At 42.6% G+C, this 26,653-nt stretch overlaps 2 protein-coding genes across 10 annotated transcripts in view; both read right to left on the bottom strand.

Moving 5' to 3' along the window:
• Nucleotides 1-538: 538 nt before the first annotated feature.
• Nucleotides 539-15,657, bottom strand: LOC147244461 (leukemia inhibitory factor receptor-like). 5 transcript variants are annotated; one of them, XM_086188363.1, is made up of 19 exons: nt 15,127-15,657; nt 14,848-15,016; nt 10,587-10,738; nt 10,325-10,478; nt 9,940-10,215; nt 9,703-9,829; nt 8,856-8,992; nt 8,614-8,759; nt 8,363-8,516; nt 8,181-8,242; nt 7,842-8,064; nt 6,764-6,943; nt 6,579-6,680; nt 6,332-6,493; nt 4,287-4,415; nt 4,030-4,123; nt 3,849-3,915; nt 2,520-2,616; nt 539-793 (listed from the first exon to the last, which is right to left on the bottom strand). In XM_086188363.1, the coding sequence occupies exons 2-19, from the start codon at nt 14,915-14,917 to the stop codon at nt 783-785; spliced, it is 2,343 nt and encodes a 780-aa protein (XP_086044489.1). In that variant the 5' UTR covers nt 14,918-15,016; nt 15,127-15,657; the 3' UTR covers nt 539-782. The 5 variants fall into 5 exon arrangements, with proteins under 5 accessions (XP_086044489.1, XP_086044486.1, XP_086044488.1 ...); XM_086188360.1 differs by lacking the exon at nt 539-793 and having other exon boundaries at nt 840-2,616; XM_086188362.1 differs by lacking the exon at nt 539-793 and having other exon boundaries at nt 840-2,616; nt 14,848-15,013.
• A 5-nt stretch (nt 15,658-15,662) lies between these two features.
• The window catches only part of crata (carnitine O-acetyltransferase a), a 33,068-nt gene continuing 22,077 nt past the window's right edge, over nt 15,663-26,653 (bottom strand). For 4 of the 5 annotated variants that reach the window (XM_086188367.1, XM_086188366.1, XM_086188370.1 and 1 more), the window contains 6 exons: nt 24,722-24,841; nt 24,412-24,534; nt 23,336-23,471; nt 21,331-21,393; nt 20,804-20,941; nt 15,663-19,191 (listed from right to left, as the gene is read on the bottom strand). In XM_086188367.1, the coding sequence (XP_086044493.1) occupies nt 18,976-19,191; nt 20,804-20,941; nt 21,331-21,393; nt 23,336-23,471; nt 24,412-24,534; nt 24,722-24,841 (796 nt within the window). In that variant the 3' untranslated portion in view covers nt 15,663-18,975. The remainder of the gene's footprint in view (nt 19,192-20,803; nt 20,942-21,330; nt 21,394-23,335; nt 23,472-24,411; nt 24,535-24,721; nt 24,842-26,653) is intronic. The other variant, XM_086188369.1, reaches the window with a different exon arrangement.

Below are 26,653 nucleotides of genomic sequence, written 5' to 3'. Positions count from 1 at the left end.
CGTCAACAGTTTTTATTTAATTTATCATTTCTATTATATATACACACACACACACACACACACACACATATATATATACATATATATACATATATACATATATATACACATATATACATACATATATATACATATATATACATATATACACATATATATACATATATACACATATATACACATATAAATACATATATACACATATATATACATATATACACATATATACATATATACATATATATACATATATACATATATACATATATATATACATATATATATATATATATATATATATATATATATATATATATATATATATATGTCCTCTCCCAGAGGCCTGAAAGAGAGAGAGAGAGAGAAAAACAAAGTAGTCGCCACATATTTTGGGTCATAGCCTTGCACTTCAGTCATTCAGGATGGCTCGTGGTTCTGCTCAAGGCTGGGGTCAGTCAAGAGAAGGACATGAAACTCAAACGGCTCAAGTCACTAGGAATTCATTGTTTGTGGCGTCTCCGTGGTGTTTTATGTTCGTCAAGGAGTTGTCTACTGTCCAGCTGTGAAGATGGAACATGTATAAGAGACAGATACATCATGATGTGTGAAGCTGCTCTCTCACAATGCTGAGTTTTTTTTGATAGTAATAGGACAGTTGCTCCCTCTAGTGTTCATTATAGACATCAGCAACAACAGAGTTTATCATGTTACAAAAATGATTTTCTGTTCCTCCCATAAGAAGTTCTCCAGGGCCTCGTGCAGAATCAAAAATCAGATCAGGATTAGATGACATCTGGAAGAGAAATGTAGGAGGAATTCATGAAGACTGTCATGCAGGATTTAATGTTGACATCACATGAACAACAAAATTATTGAGTTAACTCCATGATCCCCCTCATTGTGTTTACTTAGAGACCTCACAATATTCAACCCAGCACCCAATAAGACCAGACCACTACTTTCAGCCAACAAGCCCACACTCAGGACCTGGAAAAGGAGACACAAACCCAGCTCATCACACTGGTCCAGCATCCTTGCAGAGTTCATATCCATGAAGAGGCTCTCCAACACCAAACTGGTCCCCTCTTCCTCTCAGAGCCCTACATTTACTGCCTGTGAGCCACGCCACCAACCCAACAAGCGGTGTCTTAAAAACATTCACATTTGTTATTATCATTACTTTTTTTATTATATCTTATTGTCTTTCTTTTTGAATTGCTTGACAGTTTTTCTTCATCATTTTTTCTTTATAAGGTTTTGCCCCTAAACCACATTCATTGTACTCATCCTTCCCATACATTGTGAACAGCTGGGACTGATACTCCCTGCTCCTGCTGCTCCTGGCTCACCTGTGGTTTTGTCTTGTTCTGCTTGCCTTTTTTGCTGTTGTACTCTTACCACTATTTTGTTGTTCTTACTGTTGCTTTTGTCTCTTGTTATTGTCTTCATTGTTTTTATTAATTTCTTGTTATTTCTTGATTGTATTATTCATGGTGCACTTTACTCCTATACATGTCTTGTTAAATGCTTGCAAATAAAAAAACATCTAAAAACTGAATGAACAAAGGAAGGCACACCTGTAAAGATCTTTTTCTGCCTTCAACACAAAGACTTGCCGCTGCACCAGGACGGCGCAGGGATGACCTCCATCTCTGGGTCTCATATCAGTCAGAAACAGACTCAAAAGCTGTTCCACCATTCTGTTGTCAACATCTTTATCAGGAGGGGGAACATTCTACTTCTGTCAAAAGATCCACTCCACTCTCACACTCTGGAACTTTAAAATCTGTGTAATTGCAAACTTCTCATTTTAAAAAATTTCTATGCAGCCGTTAACAGTTTCAAACGGACTGGCATATTAAAACATACTTTCAGGAAATAAAAATATATGTTTAAAGCTGCACGGGCTACGAGGACAACCGACTTTTGCTCCTGAGACCATGTGATTTTCCGTCCCTTCTTTTCCGCGCTCTTTCCAAAGTGGACAGAACAGGTGGCCTTGATAAACTTTCAACAGTGGAAACTGCAAATGCAGACAACTTCTAAAAGGCTACGATGCACCTCGTGTCATGCAAAGTGTTTTCTCAGCATTATCATATTTACTTAAGTACTGAAGACATTCAATGACAGTAAGGTGTGTGTATACAGCAACTATTCAGAATGCGGTAACAAAATGTAAGTTGGGTCACAGAAGATAAAACTCTCTGGATTCTCTTCTAATTGGTGTGTGGGACTCAGGACCTGATCCTCCCCTGAGCTTCCCTCCAAAGATGCAGGCTCCTGAAACCCAGGTCCTGAGATGGAATGCTGCTCCCCTGTCCTTGTGGTCAGGTTATCGAATGGGTTAGCATTTACCCCTCTGTGAGGAAGAGATGGTGAGCTCGACAGACATGGAGGAGCTGAGGTGAGTAAGCTGAGGGCTTGTGGGGGACCTTTTTTTAGAGATGGGTTGATGTAACCCTCCGTAGTTTTTAAAAAGTCATAGGACGCTTTCTCCTGGTTGGCACGACCAGTCGCACCTGCTCCTGACATACAATGCAGCTCTGGGACATCCATGATTTCTGCTTGATTGTCGTGATGGGAATCCTCATAAACAGGATAGCAACTTTGTTCATCCTGGGAAAAAAATACAATTGATTGGTTTTCCTGGTATGTCAATGAATGATGACTCCCACAGGACGGGCAGCAGCCCTGGAGTGGGCAGTTCCAATAAATACTTTAGTGCACGGTTTTTATATCTTAGAAATTAAGATTAATAAAATAGTTGTAATTCAATAATGTGTGCTTATATTGGAGAGGAACATGGTACTTTTGAATGTGTCAGTGTATTTTATTATCCTTTGTCAAACAGTGTGGGGGTGTCGGGGGAAGTTTGGGGAGTGGCACCCTGCCATGCGTAAGTTGTTAATGACGCACCAAGATATCCGACCCCTTGCTTCATACTTGCTGACGCTGCAATTTAGAAAATACAAGCTGCATATCTTTAGCTTCAAGCTAATGATGGAAACACAAAACTAGCTCAAACATCTGTACAGCACATCAGTATTTTCTTTATCCAGCCATTTCTCAATAATGTACACGCTCTTTGTTTTGAGCTAAAAACAATTTGGCAACCAGATTTACTTTTTCATGCTCGTGTGTTCTAGTTTGATTTCAGAGCACGAAATTGTAAACATTGAAATTTCTAATTGAAGTTTATTGGAGAAATATTGCTACCGAGCAAACTCAAAGAAAACGACGAGCTGCAGAATGGGCAGAGAAAATGGAGTCGTGAGGTCAAACTGACCATTTAGGAAGCAGAGGAAATAAAGGCTGAGACTAACGAAGCAGATCTGCTGGGAAACTCTACCTGCTGGTGCCACTTGGTCAGTTATGCCTTCTCTTACCCAGCTGGTACCTTTCAAAATGGCTGATTTGACAAGGGCTTATGAATCAATACAGACTCTCAGGAGTTCACAAGACCTTGTGAGAGTGAGCAAGGGTTACAGGCACCATTGGCACTCAATTTGTCACAACTAGCGCCTGACAAATTGCAACATCTATGTTCAGTGCACAGCACTGCATAGGCACACATTCAAATATACTGCAATTGTTCTCTTATTTAAAACAGGAAGACTATTAGAGAAATATCTTATCTTGACATCAGAAGCTGATAACAGATTTAATTCAAGATTTCGGTGGGAGGTGGATGATCTTCAGATTTGTAACTTTGGCTTCAGAATTCTTAAACTTGGGAATGACTTGTTTCCACTCAGTGTCGACAACGCCACACGACAGACATTGGAACTTATCTTACTCATAATGAAGAAAGCTATGAGGTTACTCTTTAAATCACTGTGAGAACTTACCAGCAATGTCAGCCACTTGTCCCTCAACACGGGCTTTGGGACTGTAGGACAGACTCTCTTTTTGATGCTGTTAAATAAAAGAATGCATGAAAATATGTCTCTTGACCAGGGAAGCAAACAACAGCTAACAGACACTAAAACTCAGCAAGTGATTTGGGAAATCAACAGGTTGTTGAATTACCATGTCCAGTGTCTGTAACAAAGGATGGCGATGACATTAAGAAGACCAAAAACGGTGATCAAGGACATGAAGATGACCTTGGTGAAGTTATCAGCTGGACAATTACAAAAAAAACAGTCCAGGTGAGGACCAGCAGCAAATGACGTCAGGTGTGCTCACTTCATTTACAAACATTTCATTGAATTCTTTCGAATGAAGAAATTGAATTTATACACCCGTGCATTTGTCTCAAAATAAGAAGAAGCAAAATAACCTACTGAGTGAATTCAAGGTGGCAGTGAAGGATGAAGAGCCACATTCTCCAAGTGCTGTCAGTGCCTTCACGGTGAAAGTGTAGGAAGTGGTTTTAAGGTTTCTCACCATCAGGCTGGTGGCCTCAGGATTGTCTAAACCAAAAGACAGAGTCTGACACTGAAACAAACATTCAAGGAACCCTGAAAGGCACAGAGGAATCCTGGACAGACCTTTGCTAAAGCAGAACCACGGTGTTTTTAGGAACTATTTCCTATCTTTTACTTCATTACCAGGATGAATCACCTGAAACATAACAACACTGGCACATCACCAGAGATTCATTTCTTTTGAACCCTGGATTTGGCCTTTTGGGTTTTTTGATTTTTTTTGTTTTTTTGGTCTTTGACATGTTGTATTTATTACAGGCAACATGTGGGTAGTACACACACATCCATCCAATTTCATAGATATTTTGGGTACATTTTGAGCAGTATGTGCCCTTAGAAGACTGTGGACATCATTTTATTTGATAAACCTATCACTCCTAGTATTAGCAGCCTTCCCCCTGGACGGGTCACCAGTCCAGGGGGACCACTTTAACTAAATCTGCTCAAATCATCATCATTGTCACCACCACCATGCACTTGAATTATCCGTCACCAAGTGGTGGAAAAAGTGTGCAGCAGTCTTATTAGAATTCATTTAATTTCATCATCCATCCCTCCATCATCCATCCCTCCATGTTCTCCCTCTTCTCCTGTTCAGGGTGGTGGGGGTGGAGCCTATCCCAGCAGCCTTCCCCCTGGACAGGTCACCAGTCCATGGCAGGGCCAACACATAGAGACAGACAACCATTGGCTCTCCCAGCCACGCCTACGGTCAATTTAGAGTCTGGATTAACCTGGTCCCTCTTGATGTCTTTGGACTGTGGAGGAAGCTGGAGTACCAGAGAGAACCCAGCAGGAACAGGGAGAACATGGAGACTCACACAGAAAGACCCTGTGCTGGAGCCGGGGCTCCACCCACAACCTTCTTGCTGGGGGGCCGCAGTGAGGACCTCTGCTCCACCGGGCCGCCCCAATATCACACACATCTAAAGGAATTTAATGTATTTGAAGTGATGGTCGATCTTTGATTTCAGTCCTGTGACGCTGAATAATTGCTTCCCCTTTCAGACATAAACAAATGAGTGGCTCTGCAGGAATGAATCAGACTACGCATCTGCATCAATTTACTTAACCACTGGGCCAAAGAGAACGACTAACATTTGCTGTGAAAAACTGAAAATGACAGGACAGCTTTGTCTACTGCCCCACTGCTTGCGTTCCCTGCAGCTAAGAGTAATTAGCAGCCATGCTTCTGTTGGGGTTCGGAGCTTTGTAGGTATCAGTCTGCTTCCCTGGCTCTAACAAAGATGGACAGGGGTCTTATTTCCCAAAAACAATGGTGTGTTTCAAACACTTTCTCAGCTTTTGTGGGGGACAAAAACTAACCAAAAAAGACAATGAACACTGGTCTTCAAGTCGTCAGGTATGAGACTCCAAATGAATTCTGGAGTGGTACTGTGCCTCCTGGGTGTGGACATTTGCATTTGTAATATGCTACTACATTTTATTTAATGGCTAGTATTTAACTGAAAGCACAATCTGAGCCTGAGCAGAAAGTCGGTGCGTGATGGGAAGAACTGAAAACACCCAGTAAGAGCATGAAGCTGGTCATGCTTGACCCTCTGGGCTAAACGAGAACAGCTTTTGCTGTTTGTTGGAATGGTGATGGATGGTAGGTCCTCATGTTGTAACAGGTGCAGGGGGACAGAATGAGCGTCAAAGCATGATTTGAGTCCATCCATCCATCCATTTTCTATACCGCTTATCTGTTAAGGGTTGTGGGGGGGTGGAGCCTATCCCAGCTGACATTGGGTGAGAGGCAGGGTTCACACTGGACGGGTTGCCAGTCCATGGCGGGGCCAACAGGAGCAGTTAGGGGTTCAGTATCTTGCTCAAATATTTGCGTCTATCTTTTAAAAAAAAAAGAAAAGAAAAGAAAGGACAAACAGGTGTCACACTACCTGTGCTGACATTGATGAAAACGTTGCTGTTGTCCAAACAATACATGATGTAGCCTTGGATGAATGCAGTCTGGTGTGGAAGTGATACAGGGTCCCAGGACACCTCGACGTCTGAACCCCTCTGTTTCCATGTCAATCTTTTAAACAGGCCATCTTGTATCCCTGGCAAAACATGACACTGTCAAAGAAAGAACCATTTTCGGACCCCTATTAATCAAAAGAGTAGATAAATCAATTAGAATCTTACTTTTCTCTTTGACATAGCCCTCTCTTCTGTCTAGTAGCAATGGAGCTCGCCGGGTGCAGGAATATACAGACAACGAGTATCTGAGGCCATCTGTGAAGTTTTCTGGGGTGGAGATAAAACAAAAGGGAAGTACTCTGGGACAGAGTGAGTACACTTGTGGTTTTTGATTAGCAAATAAAACATACTTGAAAATATTCTGGCGTTAGTTTCTCCAGAGGGCACTTTCAGCCAGTCCACTTGGCATTTCCCTAATGTGGGACACCAGTCCACGATGTAGCCACAGCTGGCAGTCGGACTGGCAGCCCATGACAGGTTGAAGCCATTATTACTGCCAACTATCCTGGAAGACTGCACGCTGGCTCGCTCTTAAAAGATAGATGTGTTCAAAGTTAGTTCCATGAACATATAAATGCACAATGCAGAGTGGCTTGTTAAAGCTACTGTGTAGATGGATGCAATCTAAAGCTTTGATCCCTGTGACGCTGTGTCAACAACCTGCTCGCCAGTGACCACATGGCCTGCCGCTGCTAGTGAATCTCTTGGTGTATGACCAGGGTAAAGCATTAAGGTCTCTTAATGGACACAGCAGGGTGAGATGGGTGGGCCATCTTGGGCAGGTAGGAAGGACCTACAGGAAGGTAGAGGGGAAGTTTAAGGAAGATGGCAGTTGACTCTCAGGAAGGGACTCATGGAGGTCAACGCTGTGCCTGGAATGCCAGATGTTGGCCTTGCATAATTTTGTCTTTAAAAGGCAAAAGGGCGAAATCGTTTTCCTGGTCATAGTTTACCATAATGCATGCTCCTCCTATTTTCTGTTCTGATACTGAAGGGTCATAGGGTTTTTCTACTGCTTATCCTGTTCAGGGTCGCGGACCCCCCAGTATAGCCCCCCCGGCTATACTGGGGGGTCACAGTGAGGACCACTGCTCCACTGTGCTGCCCCCTGAATCAACTCCTTATGATGTTTTTCTCCAGTTTTTTTGTGTTTTCTGAAAAACTTTAAAAAATGACTTAGGAGATGACTGACTGACTGATAGACAGATAGAGAGAGAGAGAGAGAGAGAGAGAGAGAGCGAGAGAGAGAGAGAGAGAGAAAGATGCCTGTGAAAAGGAAGGTTTTCATCGCCATTGTTGCAGGATGTGCTTGAGTGGTGGGAGGTACTGGACCTGCTCTACTTGTAAAGTGTCATGAGAGAACTTTTATTGTGATTTGGCACCGTACAAATGAAACAGACTTGACTGCCACTTCTCTGAGTTTCACACCTGTGTTCCGGCTAGGGATGGTGATGAGCAAAGGGGAGGAGCTTCCATGAATATTCCTGGCTGCAACGCTGATGATATACTCTTCTGTGGCGTCCAGCATGAGTGCAAGACTGTGCATAGAGTGGGACACTTTGGTTCCATTTAGTTTTTCTGGGGTGGCGGTCGGTGCCCATGTGATTTCATAATCTATGATGTCTCCATGGCTTTGGTTGGCCAGTGGTACCTGCCAAGAGTTACGGCTGTGATTTGGATTACCAGGCATAGCACATGAATGATCATCCTGTCTTGAAGAAGTTCTCTTTACACACTGCAGTAGTCATGTAAGTCAGCAGTACTCACCTTCCAGACAATGAGGATGAGCTTGTCCTTCATCCACATCCACACATCAAGAGCATCTGGAACTGGGGGGCAAAAAGCCAACCGATCAGTGGGAAATATATCATCAATCAAAGTGAAGTTTTAGGTCGTGTGTGTGTGTGTGTGTGTGTGTGTGTGTATGTGTGTGTGTTGGTTTCATTTACCATCACCCTTTGTGTGGAATTTGACACTTGAGCTCCATTCACTCCACTTTCTCCCATGTTGCACAGTCCCACATCGTACCGTCACTGTGTACGTCCAATTTGGTATCAGTTCATTTAGAACTGCAAAGTTTAGGCCGACCCCCAATGTTTCTCGCTGCAGAGATAATATAGACAAGGATGGAACGAGTGACAAAAAGACTTTACATTTAAAAGAAGTTTTTAAAAGCTGATTCATTGCTTCATAAACTCACAATGGTATTTGTTTCACCATCACTAACGTTTACTTGGCATGTTATATTGAGACCCTTGTACTTCTCCACTGTCCACCACCACTCCAGGCTGACATTTCTGGCACTCAGACCTGAAGCTGTCACTCCCTTTGGAGCAAACAAGTGGACTGGAAAGAAAGACAAACAATTATCAACTGAATTTTACTTAACAGATGAAAACACATATTTTGTCACAAACAATCCAAATGTTGACAAAGCTGCACCTCTTTTCATCAAATCTGCCACGTATGTGAGCTCCACCATCCCAAGCTGATTTTGGGCTCTTAAAGTCCAGTTCCGCTCTCCGGCACTTACTTGTATTTTATGAGAACATTTCCCCTTTGATCCATGTGGACATGGACTGAAACACAAAGCCCAAGAGAAAATACATCTTAGTCTGATACACACAATTGATTACACTCAACTTGACTCCCATACGATCAATACAAGTCTGACAGGGCTACATCTCTGGTATGGAAGCAAAGTAAGGCCAAAATAAATTGTAGTTTGTAAAAGAATAATAAATAGGAAATTGCACAACTTAGTGAGTGACTTAATGAGTGAAACCATTTACTCTGATTTATAGAGTAATGAATGTCAAGTGATCTAAATGTGACATTAAATTGCATTAAAATACCAGAATTTAATAGCATAATTTGATCATTTTGGAACTGATTTCAAAAACATATTTACATTTCATCATTAAAATCAATAATTGAAATGAAGTTTCCATCTTTAATTGACTCATCTGGCCATCAATGAAGACCAGATCAAGGGTGTCCAGAACAATATTAATAATCAGTGGCTGGTTGATATCAGAATCAAATTTGCCATTCTTGCATATGAGTGGTTGCCCAAGTTGCTGGTCATATGCTGCCCCCTGTTGGTTTGGAGTGTGAAAAGTGAGGCACGAGCTTTTTCAGATCCCCCACAAATTCAATAATTCTATGTTGACATTTCAACATTGGCGATTGAGTCATGACTAAATCCCATAATTAGGTATTCAGCTTCTCAATCAAAACATCCATGCTCCAGTTTGAGGCTCCATGGGTTTGAGTCGTCTCCACCTACCTTCCAAGAAGATGATAAACTGTTGGACTCTTGATTGCCACAGCTGTATTTCTTCCTACTGTCCACTGACATTCAACTGATTGCAAGTCCCGAGTTTCACAGAAAAGATTGGTATCACCAGGTGGGTCTGAGTCCAGTACCATGAAGAAACTGACATTTATTCATGTTGAACAAGAAGAAATTCAAAATATATCAAATGTTAGGATGCTTAGAAAATGTAAGCAAAGTCATACTTACACCCAATGTGAGCACAGGCCCCATTATCAGATGTCGTTGTTCGACACATCACATCGGTGCAACTGTGTGTGGATGCTCGGTTCAGATAGACAGTCAGGGCGTACGTCTGATTGCTGATTGATTGAGTGGTGTCGTTTTTAGTGCTATGATATCCATTCAGATACATTTTGTCAAAAACTTCTCCTGTTGGCACAACACAGCAGAAGGTCGCTCGACTGCCAACCTTAAAAAGTTTGTCCTTTGGAAAAACTTCCGGCTCTCCAAAGTTGTCAGTCCCTATAAATGTAGAATAGGAGATAATAATGAAAATATAATATCTGGTGACTGTCAAATGTGTAGAAATGACACTGTGGTTGTTGTTGAAGTATAGTTAACTAGTAACAACCAGTAAGAGTCTGTTGTAGTTTCCATGGGCTCGTGTGAGTTTGGAATCTGGATCGTAGCTTGACTGAATGGGAAGCGCACTCCAGTGCCAAATGGGATGTCCATTTCCAAGAATGAGTGGATCCTATCTGATCCGGTGTCACAGGAACTTCATCCTAAAACGGTGGATTAAAGCAGAAGAGAGGTGCAGTTTGTTTTGCCATGGAAGTGGTCAGGCTATCATGAAGCAAGTCGGCCACGTTAAAACACAAAACCGCTCTTACATCATGTACTTCCATATCTGCTATGAGAACCACCAGTTCATACACCAGCACATCATTTACTGCCGAGCAAGAAGGGTCATCTTCCCAAGACGTCAGGATCGTCTGGTCATCGGTGGTCAGTGTCAGATTCTGAGGTCCACAGTGAAACGCACCTGAGGAAAATGTCCATACATAGTTCAAAGAAAACTGTCAGGTAATAATGAGGATGCCTGTAGCTTCACAGATCCCGTGACAACACCACGTATATACATTTACATGGAAATACTGTGTATATACATTAGAATACCTCAGCAGGAGGACTTCACATATTAATTAATAAGTAATCTACTCATCAAAAAATTCAAATCGACAGAAGTATAAATACTGGTGTCTGAACTGAACAACATACTCACTGTTCCAAATAGCTGGAAATATGAAAGTGCAGCTTTATTTGGTTTGTAACTTTCATCCCTGGCTCAAAGCGTTGATACTGAGGGGACCAAATGTCAAATGTTTAGCAGCTGGTGCCACCCCATTGCAAAATGGCCCCTCGTCTCCTTTTCAGCTGAGGAATCGCTGAGGCGTCAGATGACACCTCTGGTGCAGCAGTCTTAGAGTTTCTCATGCTTCTCCCTCAAAATGAATCTCTATAAACGATGTGACATTAGCGGTTACCTGTGCATTAGCGAGGCAAAGCTTTCCTCCAATCCGTTTCAAAATGTAATACCTTGACACTACGAACACTACCTGGAGTAAAACAGCAGGAGCGCTCATGTGGCCTGCACATCTATTGCAGGGACAAGGTGTCTGACATTTCCATGAGAATTTCCTCAGCGTCACCAAGAACAAATCAAAGAGGGGCAAATCTGTGTGTTTGTGGCAGGCTGGTGGCTGTAGGGCTGTGGACTGTTGGGCGGAGGCAACTCGTGGGAAAGGGAATGGGCACAATTAAAGCCAAAGCTACACTGCCTGGCCAAAAACAAAGTCACCACCTGGATTTAACCAAGCAAACAGGTGCAAGCCTCCCATTGGATAATTACTCCATGGACGATTATCTTTCAGCTGGCAACAAGTTATTGAACCCCAACTGGTGCAATGAGTTGCTTCCAACCATGTTGAAGGACACATCCTGTGGTCGTGGAGAAGACGCTAGTCTGTTTGAGGAGGGTCAAATCATTGGCAGCATCAAGCAGAGGCAACATCTCAGGAGGCAGCAGAAACTAAAACATGGTTAAGAACTGTCCAACGCATGATTACAGACCGGGAGGATCGTGAGGAGCCATCGTCTTCCAGGGAGAAATGGGGCCGGAAAAAAATCCTGATTGATCGTGATCGGCGATCACTTAAACGTTTGGTCAAATCAAATCGAAGACAAACACCAGGAGAACTCAGGGCTCTGTTTGATAGTGAAAGTAAGAGGATTTCCACAATGGGAAGGGAACTCAAGGGACTGGGACTGAACAGCCGTGTAGCCTCGAGAAAACCACTAATCAGTGACGCTAACCGGAAAAAAATGCTTCAGTTTGCTAGAGAGCATAAAGATTGGACTCTGGAGCAATGGAAGGTCATGGGGTCTGATGAGTCCAGATTTACCCTGTTCCAGAGTCATGGGGGCATCAGGGTAGGAAGAGAGGCAGATGAAGCGATGCACCCATCGTGCCTAGTGCCTACTGGACAAGCCTGTGGGGGCAGTGCCACGGTCTGGGGCTGCTGCAGCTGGTCAGGTCCAGGTTCAGCAACAGCATGACTCAAAGAATGAGGTCAGCTGACTACCTGAGATTCTGAGTGAGCAGGTGATTCCATCAATGGATTTGTTCTTCCCTGATGGCATGGGTGTATTCCAAGGTGACAATGCCAGGGTTCATCGGGCTCAAACTGTGAAAGAGTGGTTCAGGGAGCACGAGGCATCATTGTCACACAGGGATGGGCCCCCACAGAGTCCAGACCTGAAGCCCGCTGAGAATCTTTGGGACGTGCTGGCGAAGGTCAGACTCTACCATCATCAATCCAAGATCCTGGTGAGAAATTAATGCAACACTGGATGGAAATAAATCTTGTGACATTGCAGAAGCTCACGGAAACAATGCCACAGCGAACGCCTGCCGTAGTCGAAGCTACAGGCGGCCCAACGAAACATTGGAGAGTGTAGTTTTTGGTGGCGACTTTATTTTGGCCAGGCAGTGTATGTTTGAATTATCAAACATCCCTAACATGTGAGTGGAGTGGGGCTTTTCACCTGCATCTGTACTACTGACTCCAAGTGGAGCAGTGGTCCTCACTGTGACCCCCCAGCAAGAAGCTTGTGGGTGGAGCCCCGGCTGCAGCACGGGGTCTTTCTGGGTGAGTCTCCATGTTCTCCCTGTTCCTGCATGGGTTCTCTCTGGTACTCCAGCTTCCTCCACAGTCCAAAGACATCAAGAGGGACCAGGTTAATCCAGACTCTAAATTGACCGTAGGCGTGGCTGGGAGAGCCAATGGTTGTCTGTCTCTATGTGTTGGCCCTGCCATGGACTGGTGACCTGTGTGTATTACTCAGTAAAAAAGTGTTTGTTCTTTCAGTTTTTCATTTGTTTTATGTTTTATTTTAGTGAAAAGAAGTCTGAAGGGTCTTTGACAGAGCAGCAAAAATGTAATAATCAGAAATGTTTTAATACATTTCAAATGAGAAATAAAGTTTTTTTTCACTACTTTCTCTTAATTCAGATTTTCTGCCAAAATGAGGAAATTAAGAAATTTGGTAGGAGAGATTGTTTCTAATTGTTTGGTGTCACACAGTTAAAGGAGGGTGGATGAACATTCCATACAGTTCAATAAAACTTTTTTAGTTAAAAAACCAAACCAAACAGACAAACTTTCTGTCAAAGCCACAAGCACATGGAAAAACTGGGAATGATATCTCTAGTTTGTACACCGAGGGGTCAGTTAACTCTCTGAACTGGATCGAATCATGGATCTGAAGTACTTCCAGGACAGAGACAACCAAACACATGAAGGAAGTACACGCCTTTCTGCCCACCTCATTAAAACACTGAGATTAGTTTCTGCCTCCAGCCAGGATCTGTGTGGAGTGTCGGTGGAGTTGGTCAATGACTGTCTCTCTCTGCTGGATCGTGTAAATGAAAATGATAACTTCAAGGTGCCATAGAGTGGTTGAAGGGGGTATTCATTCTTGTTCTGTGGTGTGATATGTAACCCCACTAAAAATGGTTGGGTCTGTCATGGCTCACAACCTTCCTAAAAGGCTCTCTGAAACTGCTATGTTACCATGTTGGGTTTAGAATGCGTCGTTTGTCCCTACTGGGGTCGTTTCTGGCCTCATCTGGCAACCTCATTATTTATGCAAGTGCATGAGTTGACGGCGATCGGTTGCCGTTGTTTATCTGGTAACCTCATTTAACTACTACTTGGTGAATGGCTGTCCTCACTGTCACTGAAAAGAAAGCACTCCCACTTTCTCGGCTAACTGTTGCCGGTGCTAAGTGTGACTGCTCCTGTCAATTGACAACATTCCATATCATACAACAACATTCATAAGATAAGATACCAAGTAGCCATGGCCTATTTGCGTATCCAGCCGTATACGCAGTGGCGGGGTGGCCGTCGGGACAACCGGGAGTTTTCCCGGTGGCCTGGCCCCTTGGTAGCCTGCCTGGCTGGCGAGATTCCTTCCCCCTCAAGCCAGGCCAGGCCAGCTAGCGACAGATAGTGCAGATAAAACAAAGGTATCAATTCTATCGAGGCTGTTCCTTCAATCAGTCTGCTCAGTCAGTGCTGCAGGCTCCGGTTTGTGTCTCGCGAGAGAGCTGCACTCACTCGGCTCGCTCGCATAATCGCCCCCTCCCAAAATATGTAGAAGGAGCGTGTGTGAAAGGGGTGGGTTCAGTGGGTCTGAGTGGGGGGCACTGACTGAACTGTGACGTAACACTTCAGCCAAAAACGCATTGGTCCATTTTCCCGCAGCGATTCAAAAAAGGGGAGATACTTCAAACAGAGGTGATGACACTGTCTCACACTTGGTGTGTCTCCCCACAACTGGGGGACGTTGAAGAAACACCACAAACACGAAAACCACGATTTTCATTCTAGGGGACCTTTAATACCTTCGTCACACCTCGTGCTTTTAGCGCCAACCCTCCACAATGAGTGTGAATGAATGCTGAACTAGACTCTTGTGTCCAGCGCTGTCTGCATTGTGGGTTCACTTAGATTGAGAAATGGCAGTGCAAGGAAATGTAAGCTTTACAATTGTAGTTGGTTGCACATTCGAACTTGACGTGCTCACCTTTTTCACTACCATGTTTGTTCTGCGTGGTCTTGGAGAACAGCAACACCAGCATCAGCCATGGGATCATTGCAATCCTTCGGTGGCTGTGTGACCAGATCTTCAGATTTCTGCTTCCTTTGTCTCTAGTCTTCAAGATTCAGGACCTTCCAAGCTGCTATCTGGGCTGCTACCCGGGGTTATCAATAACAGTTTCGTCAGCATCAGCGAAATAAAGAATGCACTGAACTCAAGGGCAACATGCTGCAACATTTAATGAGACAAGATGTAAATACTCACATGAGAAGGTAGCGGTGGGAGCTGTCAGTGGACACAGCAGAGCAGCGACTCAGACGGGAGGGAGTGTCGACTGCCGCCCAGGGCAGCGATATCATCAGACACTGGAGCCAATACAAAATAAAACTAAAAAAAGAGAAAGACATTTCCCTCTTCAACTAATTCCGTTCTTGAGAAATCCATTTGGACTTCAGTGCGGGAAATGGGTCATCAACTTTCTGTCAACCATGAGTCACAGTGGCGAGACAGCTTTCACACGGGGGTGGGGTGGTCGGGAGCGGGTGCTGGCTCGTTGAGACCAGCTTCAAAACAGGAGTCTCGGAAGGACTTCTCCTCCGCCCAGGCAGCGTGTCTGTGGCCACGGTGCATAAGAGTGAGAAGACCTCTCCACCTGAGGCCAGCAGTACAGTGATTCTTTTATCATGTTGCGTTTCTTGCTGTGTGAATTCTTGGGCATTTGTATGTTTTTGTTCAGTTGTGGTATCTCACTCAATGAAAACACGACTGTGGCCAAAATGAAAGAAACAACTGACAAGAGCTTGAAGAAATCCACCTTTAATGGAGAGTGAAGATGGAACAATCTGATATCTGAGACATCATCAATGCCTTCTTGTCGCATCTCTTCCAGTTAACACACTTTGTCGGCCATCTTGCGTGACATCAAAACGCCAACGAGCCAACAAAAATGAAGCAGTCAAACCTGACATCAGCAACAACAGAAGGTTCAGCACTTCCGCAGTCAGTGAGTGGTGTTTTTTTAATGTTATTAAGATAAGAATATCAGTCATCACCTTTCACAGAACTTCGTATTATTTCAGCCAGTTTGAAGACATCAAACCCTGGATTACAATCAGACCTCTGCCACTGCAAGTTGCAAAGAAGGCAGAAGGGAAACCGTCACTGTAAATGACAGCAAATGGCAGAGTTACTGTCAAAATAATGATTGAGAAAAAACACATCAGCATTTCACTCTTCAACAAAGAAATGTTACACCCACGGGTCAAAGTGACAGGTTTAACGAGGAAGTGTCTCCATTCTTATCAAAGCTCTCCACTCATGGGTCCAGTTGTGGTTCTTGGCGATATGAACTTGTTCTTTTTCACAGGAAGTGGACTGAGTGACAACATCCTTAGTGACTCACATCGTCCTGGAGCAGGGGTTCCCAAAGCTTTCAGTTCAGGACCCTCACAGTTAAGGGGGTGAGACGTGCAACCCCCATGACCCTGGAGGAGGTTGACACAAACAACCATTGCAGACACGCTGATTAGCTTGAACGAACAAAGCCAATTTGAACTAATTCAGAATTAAACTTCTGTTTTTACAGAAGTGATGGTGCCGTGTTTAAGTTGGGAAACAATCAATTTCTTTTCAAGGAAACTGTAAATCCTTTGTGATTTCTCATCCTGCAAACTCCATGAGGGTCTTGACCCCCAGTTTGGGAACCCTGGCCTTAAAGCACATTCGGCTGTAGTAACACCAAGTCAGACGAAGCAAGGCCACGCAGCCCAGAGGAAGCCAGACAGAGTTGAACCTGGCTCATCGAGCCAATGAGCAGAGGTATTGAGAAGCAGCTTCCGCGCTGAAACCATCACAGTCAATCACACAACCCTGCAGAGGAAACCACAATGTGGTTTCACCATGTTTCCTACCTCCTCAACACTGCTCACTTCACCAGCGGAAAAATGCTGCAAAACACACCATGCAGTCAATGTTGCTGTCCCGTTCAGGACATGCTATCTATTGTACACAAGCCTGACAAGGTGCGGCTCAGCTGGTTCATATTTAGGCAACAGTGGCGCTCACTAACACACCAGTGCTAGCCAGAATGTGGCTACACTGAACTTCCTGGTCAACAGGATCAAATTCATTTCAAGGTCAACTTCATGTTTTTTGACCATTCAATGTTAAAATAATGCCACTGACATCCACCAACAAGATAGTCTCTTGGAAAACATCCTGATCATTGTTTTGGACTGCAAGAGAGTGGTTTTACATGATTCAGACTTACATCATCTAAAAAAAACCCTGGTCTCAGACTGACCCTTGACCAAGCCCCTCACTTCGTCCTCTGATGAGTCACCTGAGCCTGCAGAGAACCAGCATTCCTGCACTGAGCGCACGACCATATAAAGACGTGTGCGAGGCGCTGCTGTCAGCACAACGTGAGGAGAAGCACAATGGAAGAGGGCATCCGAGCAGTCAGACCTTTTACATGAATCACAGTGACACTGCCTAGTTTGAACCAGACAGTGGCCTCCAGTCACGCTAGAGTTCTTTTAACCGGAGACGTTTTACTGTACACAACTGGAGCGGCAAATATCAAAGTAACGGACGTTTGTGGAGCTTCTGAGCTCAGGGTTTCTCCGGACTTTGGTGGCGCCTCTGGCCTCGTGTGTTCCGTCGTGGTGTCACGTCAGTACGACCACGACGCGCCAGGCTCAGGCTGACTGGCGATGTTTCCAGGTAGCAGGATGCAATTTGATAAGGTTTCTAATTTGTGGCAGTGTATGCAACCCTAATTTTCATTTCATCTGAATGACAGGGAAACTAAACCAGACCACTGGTTCATGAGCACTATTTCAATAACAGAGAGATATAATCAAATAGATATTTGTATAAGCACATCAATATCTACTTTCATAACTAAAATAAAATATTGATACTTGAATTACAAGCAAATAACATTCCATCATTGCTCTGTGGTGGACGAGCCCACAGTGAGGGGGCCCTGCTGGTGTTTCGCAGCGGGCACAGGTTACATCCACCGTCCCTGGACGGACGAGCGTGCCAATCAGCACATTATTAGTCTGAGTGATCGCCTCCTCCTCTGAGAAAACGTTTCTTTCTTTGTGGGAGGGGTCTCCCCACACATGACGACGCCCCATCCATAGGACATGAGGGGTCACAGAGGTTTTGGCAGTACGACAGTGCTGTCGGTCACATGCTGCGGCTGTCTCAGTCACTGAATCTGAGGAGGTTCTGGAGACGAAGGGAGGCCCAACACGGTGCTCACACACTGGCTGTTGGTTGGTCCTTCGATCTGTCACTCATCTGTATACAACAGTTTAGTCTTCAGGTTACATTTCTAAGTGTTTCTAACTAAGTTTTATAGTTTTCACGTGATTAAAAAATAATTCTCTGAAAAGGGCTGGAAGTTCTGCCGCTTGGGCTTCTGGTCATAAGTCCCCTTTGAATGCTGAGAGAAAACAGGGATGTCAACATGTAGCATTCATCATTTAAATATTTGTGCTACCAAAGGAATGGCACCTCTCAATCAAAGCAAAGCTTATCTGCCGTAGCCAGACGTCCCTCCACGGTGGGACACAGGACAAACTCTTGCTCAACCAGTTATGGATCTGCTAAAGTAGAACAAAGCACTCAGGCTTGTTTGCATTTCTGTAAGCCAATAATATCTGTAGTGGGTGGCGCTCAGCCCAGGGTGTACTGATGGTGACCTTGCAAAATAACATCAGGGGTACATCACAATTCCTTTGTATATTCAGATTTGTTGTACAAAGATCTGGACAGATCCGCGTGGTCCAAATCATCATCTAAACTTGGCGTTTTCATTCTGTAGATTGCTGCATGCTGCCGAACTCCTCCCTGTTCCATGCTGTCAACAGGGGCAGAGAGCGCAGACTGAAATAATCACCCAGTGGCAAACCAATACCTGCAAGGACATACAGTAAACAAGATGAATGGACAGCAGGTACAGCAGCCAAGTGCAAAGTGGGGCAGTCTTCCAAATGTCACATGATCAGTCAGCACGATCTGCTGATCAAGTCAGAGTCAGGAAATCAATCTGAGACGAATCTTTTATCGAACACAAAGTCAGTTTGGGCTGGAAGCCTTTCACAGTTTGGCTCTGGGCGTTTGATCCAGCAGCGTCTTCATGTCCAGCAGTGCTCCCTCCACAGCGCGGGCCAGATGTGCGGCACTTGTTTCTTTACAGGTGTTGAAGGCTGACACCGCAAAGTTGATGTGATCGTTCATGGGGTTGTAGCAGACTCCATATCCATTGGGTACAACAGGGCCAAAACACATGATGCAGTCTGTCTTTGATGGTACCTGGAGAACAAGACAGGTGTCTGCTGCTTACAAGGTCAAGCAATCAAGGCAAACCTCCATCTGCACACATAGCAAGGCTACAAGGTAGCTGCCTTACAATTTGCCTGAGTGAATATTAGTTTTAATATTGATCGTAAATGATCTTAGTTTAATATTGATTGTAAATGATCTTAGTTTTAATATTGATCGTAAATGATCTTAGTTTAATATTGATCGTAAATGATCTTAGTTTTAATATTGATCGTAAATGATCTTAGTTTAATATTGATCGTAAATGATCTTAGTTTTAATATTGATCGTAAATGATCTTAGTTTTAATATTGATCGTAAATGATCTTAGTTTAATATTGATCGTAAATGATCTTAGTTTAATATTGATCGTAAATGATCTTAGTTTTAATATTGATCGTAAATGATCTTAGTTTAATATTGATCGTAAATGATCTTAGTTTAATATTGATCATAAATGATCTTAGTTTTAATATTGATCGTAAATGATCTTAGTTTAATATTGATCGTAAAAGATGTTAGTTTAATATTGATCTACATTATCTTAGTTTTAATATTGATCGTAAATGATCTTAGTTTTAATATTGATCTACATTATCTTAGTTTTAATATTGATCGTAAATGATCTTAGTTTTAATATTGATCGTAAATGATCTTACTTTAATATTGATCGTAAATGATCTTAGTTTTAATATTGATCGTAAATGATCTTAGTTTAATATTGATCGTAAATGATCTTAGTTTAATATTGATCTACATTATCTTAGTTTTAATATTGATCGTAAATGATCTTAGTTTAATATTGATCGTAAATGATCTTAGTTTTAATATTGATCGTAAATGATCTTAGTTTTAATATTGATCGTAAATGATCTTAGTTTTAATATTGATCGTAAATGATCTTAGTTTTAATATTGATCGTAAATGATCTTAGTTTAATATTGATTGTAAATGATCTTAGTTTTAATATTGATCGTAAATGATCTTAGTTTAATATTGATCTACATTATCTTAGTTTTAATATTGATCGTAAATGATCTTAGTTTTAATATTGATCGTAAATGATCTTACTTTAATATTGATCGTAAATGATCTTAGTTTTAATATTGATCGTAAATGATCTTAGTTTAATATTGATCGTAAATGATCTTAGTTTTAATATTGATCGTAAATGATCTTAGTTTAATATTGATCGTAAATGATCTTAGTTTTAATATTGATCGTAAATGATCTTAGTTTTAATATTGATCGTAAATGATCTTAGTTTAATATTGATCGGAAATGATCTTAGTTTTAATATTGATCGTAAATGATCTTAGTTTAATATTGATCGTAAATGATCTTAGTTTAATATTGATCGTAAATGATCTTAGTTTTAATATTGATCGTAAATGATCTTAGTTTAATATTGATCGTGAATGATCTTAGTTTTAATATTGATCGTAAATGATCTTAGTTTAATATTGATCTACATTATCTTAGTTTTACTTCCTGAAAAGTTCAAATCAACAGACAAACAAACTGAACAACTCCACCAAAGTACAGCGCTATGGAAACAGGTTCCTTGACATCACGCGGGGGTGTCTTGGCCCTTGGCCCATACCTGGCTGGTCGATAGCTTGTAGTGCAAGGCTTTAGCGTAGGATGTGTCTGTAAAGACAGGAGGCATGGAGACTTTGTCCTCGGCCGCCTGCATCTTCAGACCCAGCAGGTGTCGGTCGATGGCCTGACCACTGATGGCCTGAGAGGGTCAAGAGAATTCATTCATGAATCTAACCTGATAATGGCGAGTGACGACAGTGCGACTACAATTCATCGTGTGATACACAATGAGGACCACCGTGGACAAACACCACAACCGATGCAACCACACCACGAGGGGATGAGCATGGCGAATGAAAAAAAGCTCAGTGATACTGGAAAAACTAAATAGCTCACATCGTGTGAGGTGGGTAAAAACCTGCTGCTTCAAGAAAGACATCTCAAAGGACATTCTGAAAGTTTCCCCAGCCATCAATTCCTCCCCTCTCAGTGTCCCCTTCAAGACTCTTATGGACACCCTGCTGCAGGACACCCTCTCACTGTGGGAGAGAGACTTCCACTGAGCCAGGCGGTGCTGAGGCTACTCACCATGTTTGTGTAGGACCGCTGTGCTGTCACAGCCTTCTCCATCAGATCCACCTTCTCTGTGTTCTGAACAAAACAGAAGACTTTGGTTTCATTGTGTGTCAACACAACCTGTTGTCAAACACGGCTCAAGTACACACTCAAATTTGAACACGTTAATTGTTATCACGCATGCATCATACAATTTTATCATTGCCAATTTTATTTTTGCATACCTGTTATATCTAACATGTTATATATTTTGATCTGTATTACTACTGTTGTTTTTTATGTAAATGTTGCAAATACTGCTCCTTCGCAGTACTTATTGTCTTTATCTTTAGATTGCAGTTCTGCTTTCAACAGTTTTGTCATTTTCCCCCAAAGTCTTTCTTCTGACTTTGGCTGTGCTGATGCTGGGTTGATAAAGAGGTCTGTTTAGTGCATCCATTTGACCCGTTGGCTACAACTGCATGCAGATGACTAAAAGTCTTTAATAATACTGAATTAATAATTAAAGAGTCATAGATGATCACTTAGAGTGTGGATTAATTGGCTGCTGTTTCCAGTGATACTTGAAACTGCTGCTAAGGCGTGTCATAGGAGGGAGCAGCTGTACCACTGAGGCACTTACTTGAAGCAGAGCCCAGCACACGCATGTCAGAGACCTTTCACATCTGTTCTTAAAACCGATTTTTTTTGGTGATTGGACTGCACCTGGATCGTGCTGGATCACAACAAACACCAGTTTTACATGAAACCGAGGCACGAGGATGGACTGAGATCCATTCTGCCAAACCACTGAACAAAGTGGAAATACAAAAGTGCCTCCAACCTGCATACAACAACTCTGGGGGCCAAAATATTGGGCAAACGACTTGAGGCGATGCCACTCGAGGTGGGGTGTCGTAGCTGCTGCAGCAATGTTTGCAAAGCGTAGGTTAAATGCTGCATGTGTAGATTTGACACCCCGTCATTTGGCTCCCATCAGGGTATGAAATCATATCACACTGTTCACAATTATCCCAGGACACATTTTTGTGTGATAAGTTCCTGATCGTGATTTAAATGATACAGCAGTGACATGGCTTGCTGACATGGAGCCCACAATGTGCTGTCTCACAACAACAAGCGCTGGGAGCCATTTCATTCCTGCTGACGCTGTTACAAGAGGTCAGACTCCAACAAAACACAATCATACGCAAATTTCACAAGAGAACTTTGATCGCCCAAGGTGGAAACACAGAAACCTAAACAATACAAGTGTGCCTCTGAGGAGGAGGAAGGAGGAGATAGCAGCTGGTGCTGATGCACGGCTCAAGAATCAAAGCAGTAGAAGACAACTGGAGAACTCACAACTTACAATTTATCCACCAAAAATTTCTAAAAGTAGATGGAAATCACAAATGCAGTTCCAAATTCTTTAGTTAAGGATACAATGAAGATCAAAAATAGGTAGAAATGGCTTTTGAAAAGTTGCCTGCAGTGAATGATTGACTCCGTGACCCACTTCCAAGCTTGTGGGGTCTTTTTCTGCCTCACCCACGGACATGTGGTCAAGCTGATGACCCACAGGGATGCCAGCATGATTTCCTGTTACTTTTCTAGTGACTGGAAGCTGCAAAACCTCTGCCTTCAGACATTTATTCCCAATGAAGACTGCACAGGTAAAATTCTGTAAACGATTTAAGGGAGTTTCTTTGGTTTTGGCTTCTAGAAAAAACAACTGTGTGCGCGCATGGGAGTATGAGGTTATAAATATTTATATTATTAATATAATAATTAATATTATACTTATTTATAAATATATATTTAATTTATAGCGGTGCGATGGCCTGACGTCAGGTCTGTCTGCATTAAATCAGTCACTGATCGGCGTAACTGAATGTGAAGATTTGTTGCGTGGGGAAGAGCTCAATCACATCTCCAAAATGCATCGTAAATGCAAAGGTAAAAGGCGGGCCAGAGATTGTCGATTGTAAATTGTGTGAATTCCAAATAAATAAAAAGATTTTGCCTTTTGTCACACCTGTTTGTTGGCATCATCAAAGGCCTTGACGAAGGCAGCTGAGGCCTTTGAAGCTGATCGGATTGTGTCTGTGCGACCCAACCGGAACATCCGCAGCGAGGCACTCTCATACGTGGAGCAGCACTGCTGATACGTTCTGCAGAGAGGACAAAGTATGAGAAAACACCTGGAAGAGGGTGGGGGAGAGTCTGGCCCTTTTGATGATGTGGGGACTGGGCTGGGTGTTGGCAAGGATCCAATGATAGTATATGTATCATGATACAATGGTATTTCATCACAATATATTATGATACAGGACAAAATGTACTAGAACTTTCTAGGGCAGTGGTACTCCAATACAAATCTTAAAGGGCCAAAACGAAATGTTTCAATCAGTCAGAGGTCCATTCATTGAAGTCGTCCAGGCCAGTTGTGATAACACTGTCGTGCTAAAAACAAAATTCCTCTGCAGTCAAAACAACAATAAAAATACCAACTAAAATAAAATGTCATTTCCATTTTGACATGAATTAAATAAATAGTTGTATAGAACCAAACATGACCCCCGTCATGAATCCAAACATAAATGTCAGGAGGGGTTGAGAACACTTCTCTTTTTAAATATGAACACAAAGAACCACAAGGAAGAGGGAAAAATGTATTTCTGTCCTACGTTGAATCAAGCATCTCAGGAATTCCATCGATGCTAAAATCAAACCAAATTTCCCTTTGGGTGCCTCAGTAAGCGGCTGGTCTCGGGTTAGACTCTTGTGAAAAGAAGCCACACAGTTCTGTATCAATGCGACTGCACAGCCCACATTTTAAGTCAGTGGCTCTATAATGTGCCAAATGAAAGACTGTAAAATAATGTATGAAGAGGCTGACCAAAGATGAGTTCCAGCAAAGTCACAAAACATTTTGAGCATTTCTGTCCATCACATTGAAAACGGTTTTTATGTCCTGTTGAACAATCAAAGTGCCGTTATGGCCTCTCGCCATTAACCCCCCGCAAGAGCTGGGTCTTGTTCCCCCAAATACCTGCCCACATGGTCTGTTAGAGAAAGAGAAGATCTTTGCATGGATTTTCCACTGCTCACCTGTAGTACGCCAGCTGCAGTGCCATTTGGATGAAGGCATCAGGACTCATCTTGTAGGCTTTCGGGACATTTTTTCCAAAGTGTGTAAACACCATGACCCTCATATCCAGGTCTTCAGCTAGTCTTGGGGGGAAGACGGTGGGGATTATATACTTACCCATCGTGTGTGTGTGTGTGTATATGTATGTATGTATATATATATATATATATATATATATATATATATATATATATATATATATATATATATATATATATATAAAAAAATATAAATAAAAGCCATAAATGCAGACATGAAAGCTGCCCTCACATGTTCATGCTCTGTTTTGCCTCCTCAATGTTCCTCCTTATCTCCGGCGTGATGTTGAAGTGTAGTCGTCGCGGCATCGGCAAGGGTACCATAGGAGATCGCACCATCTCTGGCTTCCTCCTGTTTCCATATACAGCAATTCAAAGACCATAAACACATATTCATAAACGGAAGTGCATTGCGTTCACTGGACAAAAACAAATTTGACATTTTATCTCGTAATTACCAGAAAGGATCTCTTGATAAAATGAAGTGCAGTCTGAAAGACATCAGCGTGTTCTTGCGTGCCTAACCTGCGCGCTTTGGTATTCACGTCCCCGTTTACGTAGGTCTTTCGTCAAAGCTCCGCCACGCGCGGGGACGTTGCATCGCAACGTAACAAGAGTGAGAGAGCAGCAAGACAGTAAAATGTCGGCTCCTGAGTGGCAATGATGGCGCTGTCACAGTTAATTTGCCGATACTACCTTCTGGGTTTGAGACGCTGGGAAATACTGATGTTTCTTAAAAATGAGGATGGTATTAATATTAGTATGTCAACACTGCGCAGGCACCTCAAGTCGTTAGGATTGTTGGCTATATGCGATCCTGATTCACCACCTGTGTATCTCTCTCTCTCTCTCACACACACACACACACACACACACACACACACACACACACACATAGAATAAGGGCTCAAATAAATGTCAAATTTATCAATAAAATAACAATAAAAATCAGTGAAGCAGTATAATTCATCTTGGGCTGTTGTACGAAGCCTCCCTTCACACACATGAACTTGTTCCACACCAGAGACAATGGTGCTGACACATGGATCAGCAGGTGTGCTGCTGCTCATGTACATACTGTACATCTGTTTGCGTCAAAGGAGCGACAATGAAAGACCTACGTAAGCAGTGACGTGAATACCAAAGCGCAGGTTAGGCTCGCGAGAACGCACTGATTTCTTTCAGACCAGACTTTATTTTAACTCGTAATTAGGAGAAAAGATCTACTAATTAGGATCAAGGATCAAGATCTCTTAATAAGGTGTCTATTTTTTTTTATCCAGTGAATGCAATGTGCTTCTGTATTTATACATGCAAGGGGTGTTACGAAATTTCACGTCACAAAATTTGGCGAAATAAAAAAAATGACGAAATAAAATTCAAGGATGCACGAAATATAAATATCTTTAAAAAAAACCACACAAATCGAAGCCACGCATCACGACCGATGATTTCTGAGCCTCTCACCTGCTGTATACACACATTAGAAGAAGAAGAAGAACTCTGTAGCAACGCCAGAGAAGAACAAGAAGCGGTGAAACAATTGTGTCTAAATGGAGGAAGACGAGGTGGAACAAGTAGCGGACGCCCCTCCATCAAACACATCGGTTGTGTGGACTTAATTTGCCTTCCCTGTAAAGGACGAGGCAGCGGTGAGACGACGGTGGATGAAACCAAAGCGGCGGTCAAACGATGAGGGTCCACAACAGCGTAGCCTGGGTGAGCGCTGCTAGCACGATAGAAGGACAGTGTTGCAGCTCCCTGAGCTCAGCCGTTCTAGATCCTGATGAGACTGCAGCCCTGAGCACCGCTGGAGGTTTGTTCTCCTTCCATCAGCAATGGAGTCGTCCTCATTGTTCACAGCAACAAAGCACTTTTTAATTGGAATTTTACGTTTGTATTTGCATTGAAGTCTAAATCAGGGGAAAATACAAATATTGTGTTTTTTCAAAGCAGAGCATTTTATTTTGTACCAACGCAGTAAAAACTGGTGTGTCTGCATATTCAGGAGGAAAAAAGAATCTTTGATTTTTGTATTTCTGATTTTTGATTTTCTTTAACCTTTATTTTATCGTGAGTATTTTGTGTCGTATTTCTTATCGTTTTGTGAGTGGACTAATAATTGCACAAATTGCACCCCTAATACATACATAAACATAAAGTA

The sequence above is a fragment of the Aulostomus chinensis genome, chromosome 19 (genome assembly GCF_037954235.1).
Source record: "Aulostomus chinensis isolate RoL2024-O1b breed Wild chromosome 19, RoL_Achi_v1.0, whole genome shotgun sequence".
Classification (NCBI taxonomy): domain Eukaryota; kingdom Metazoa; phylum Chordata; class Actinopteri; order Syngnathiformes; family Aulostomidae; genus Aulostomus; species Aulostomus chinensis.
This window is presented reverse-complemented; position numbering and strand designations above follow the sequence as displayed.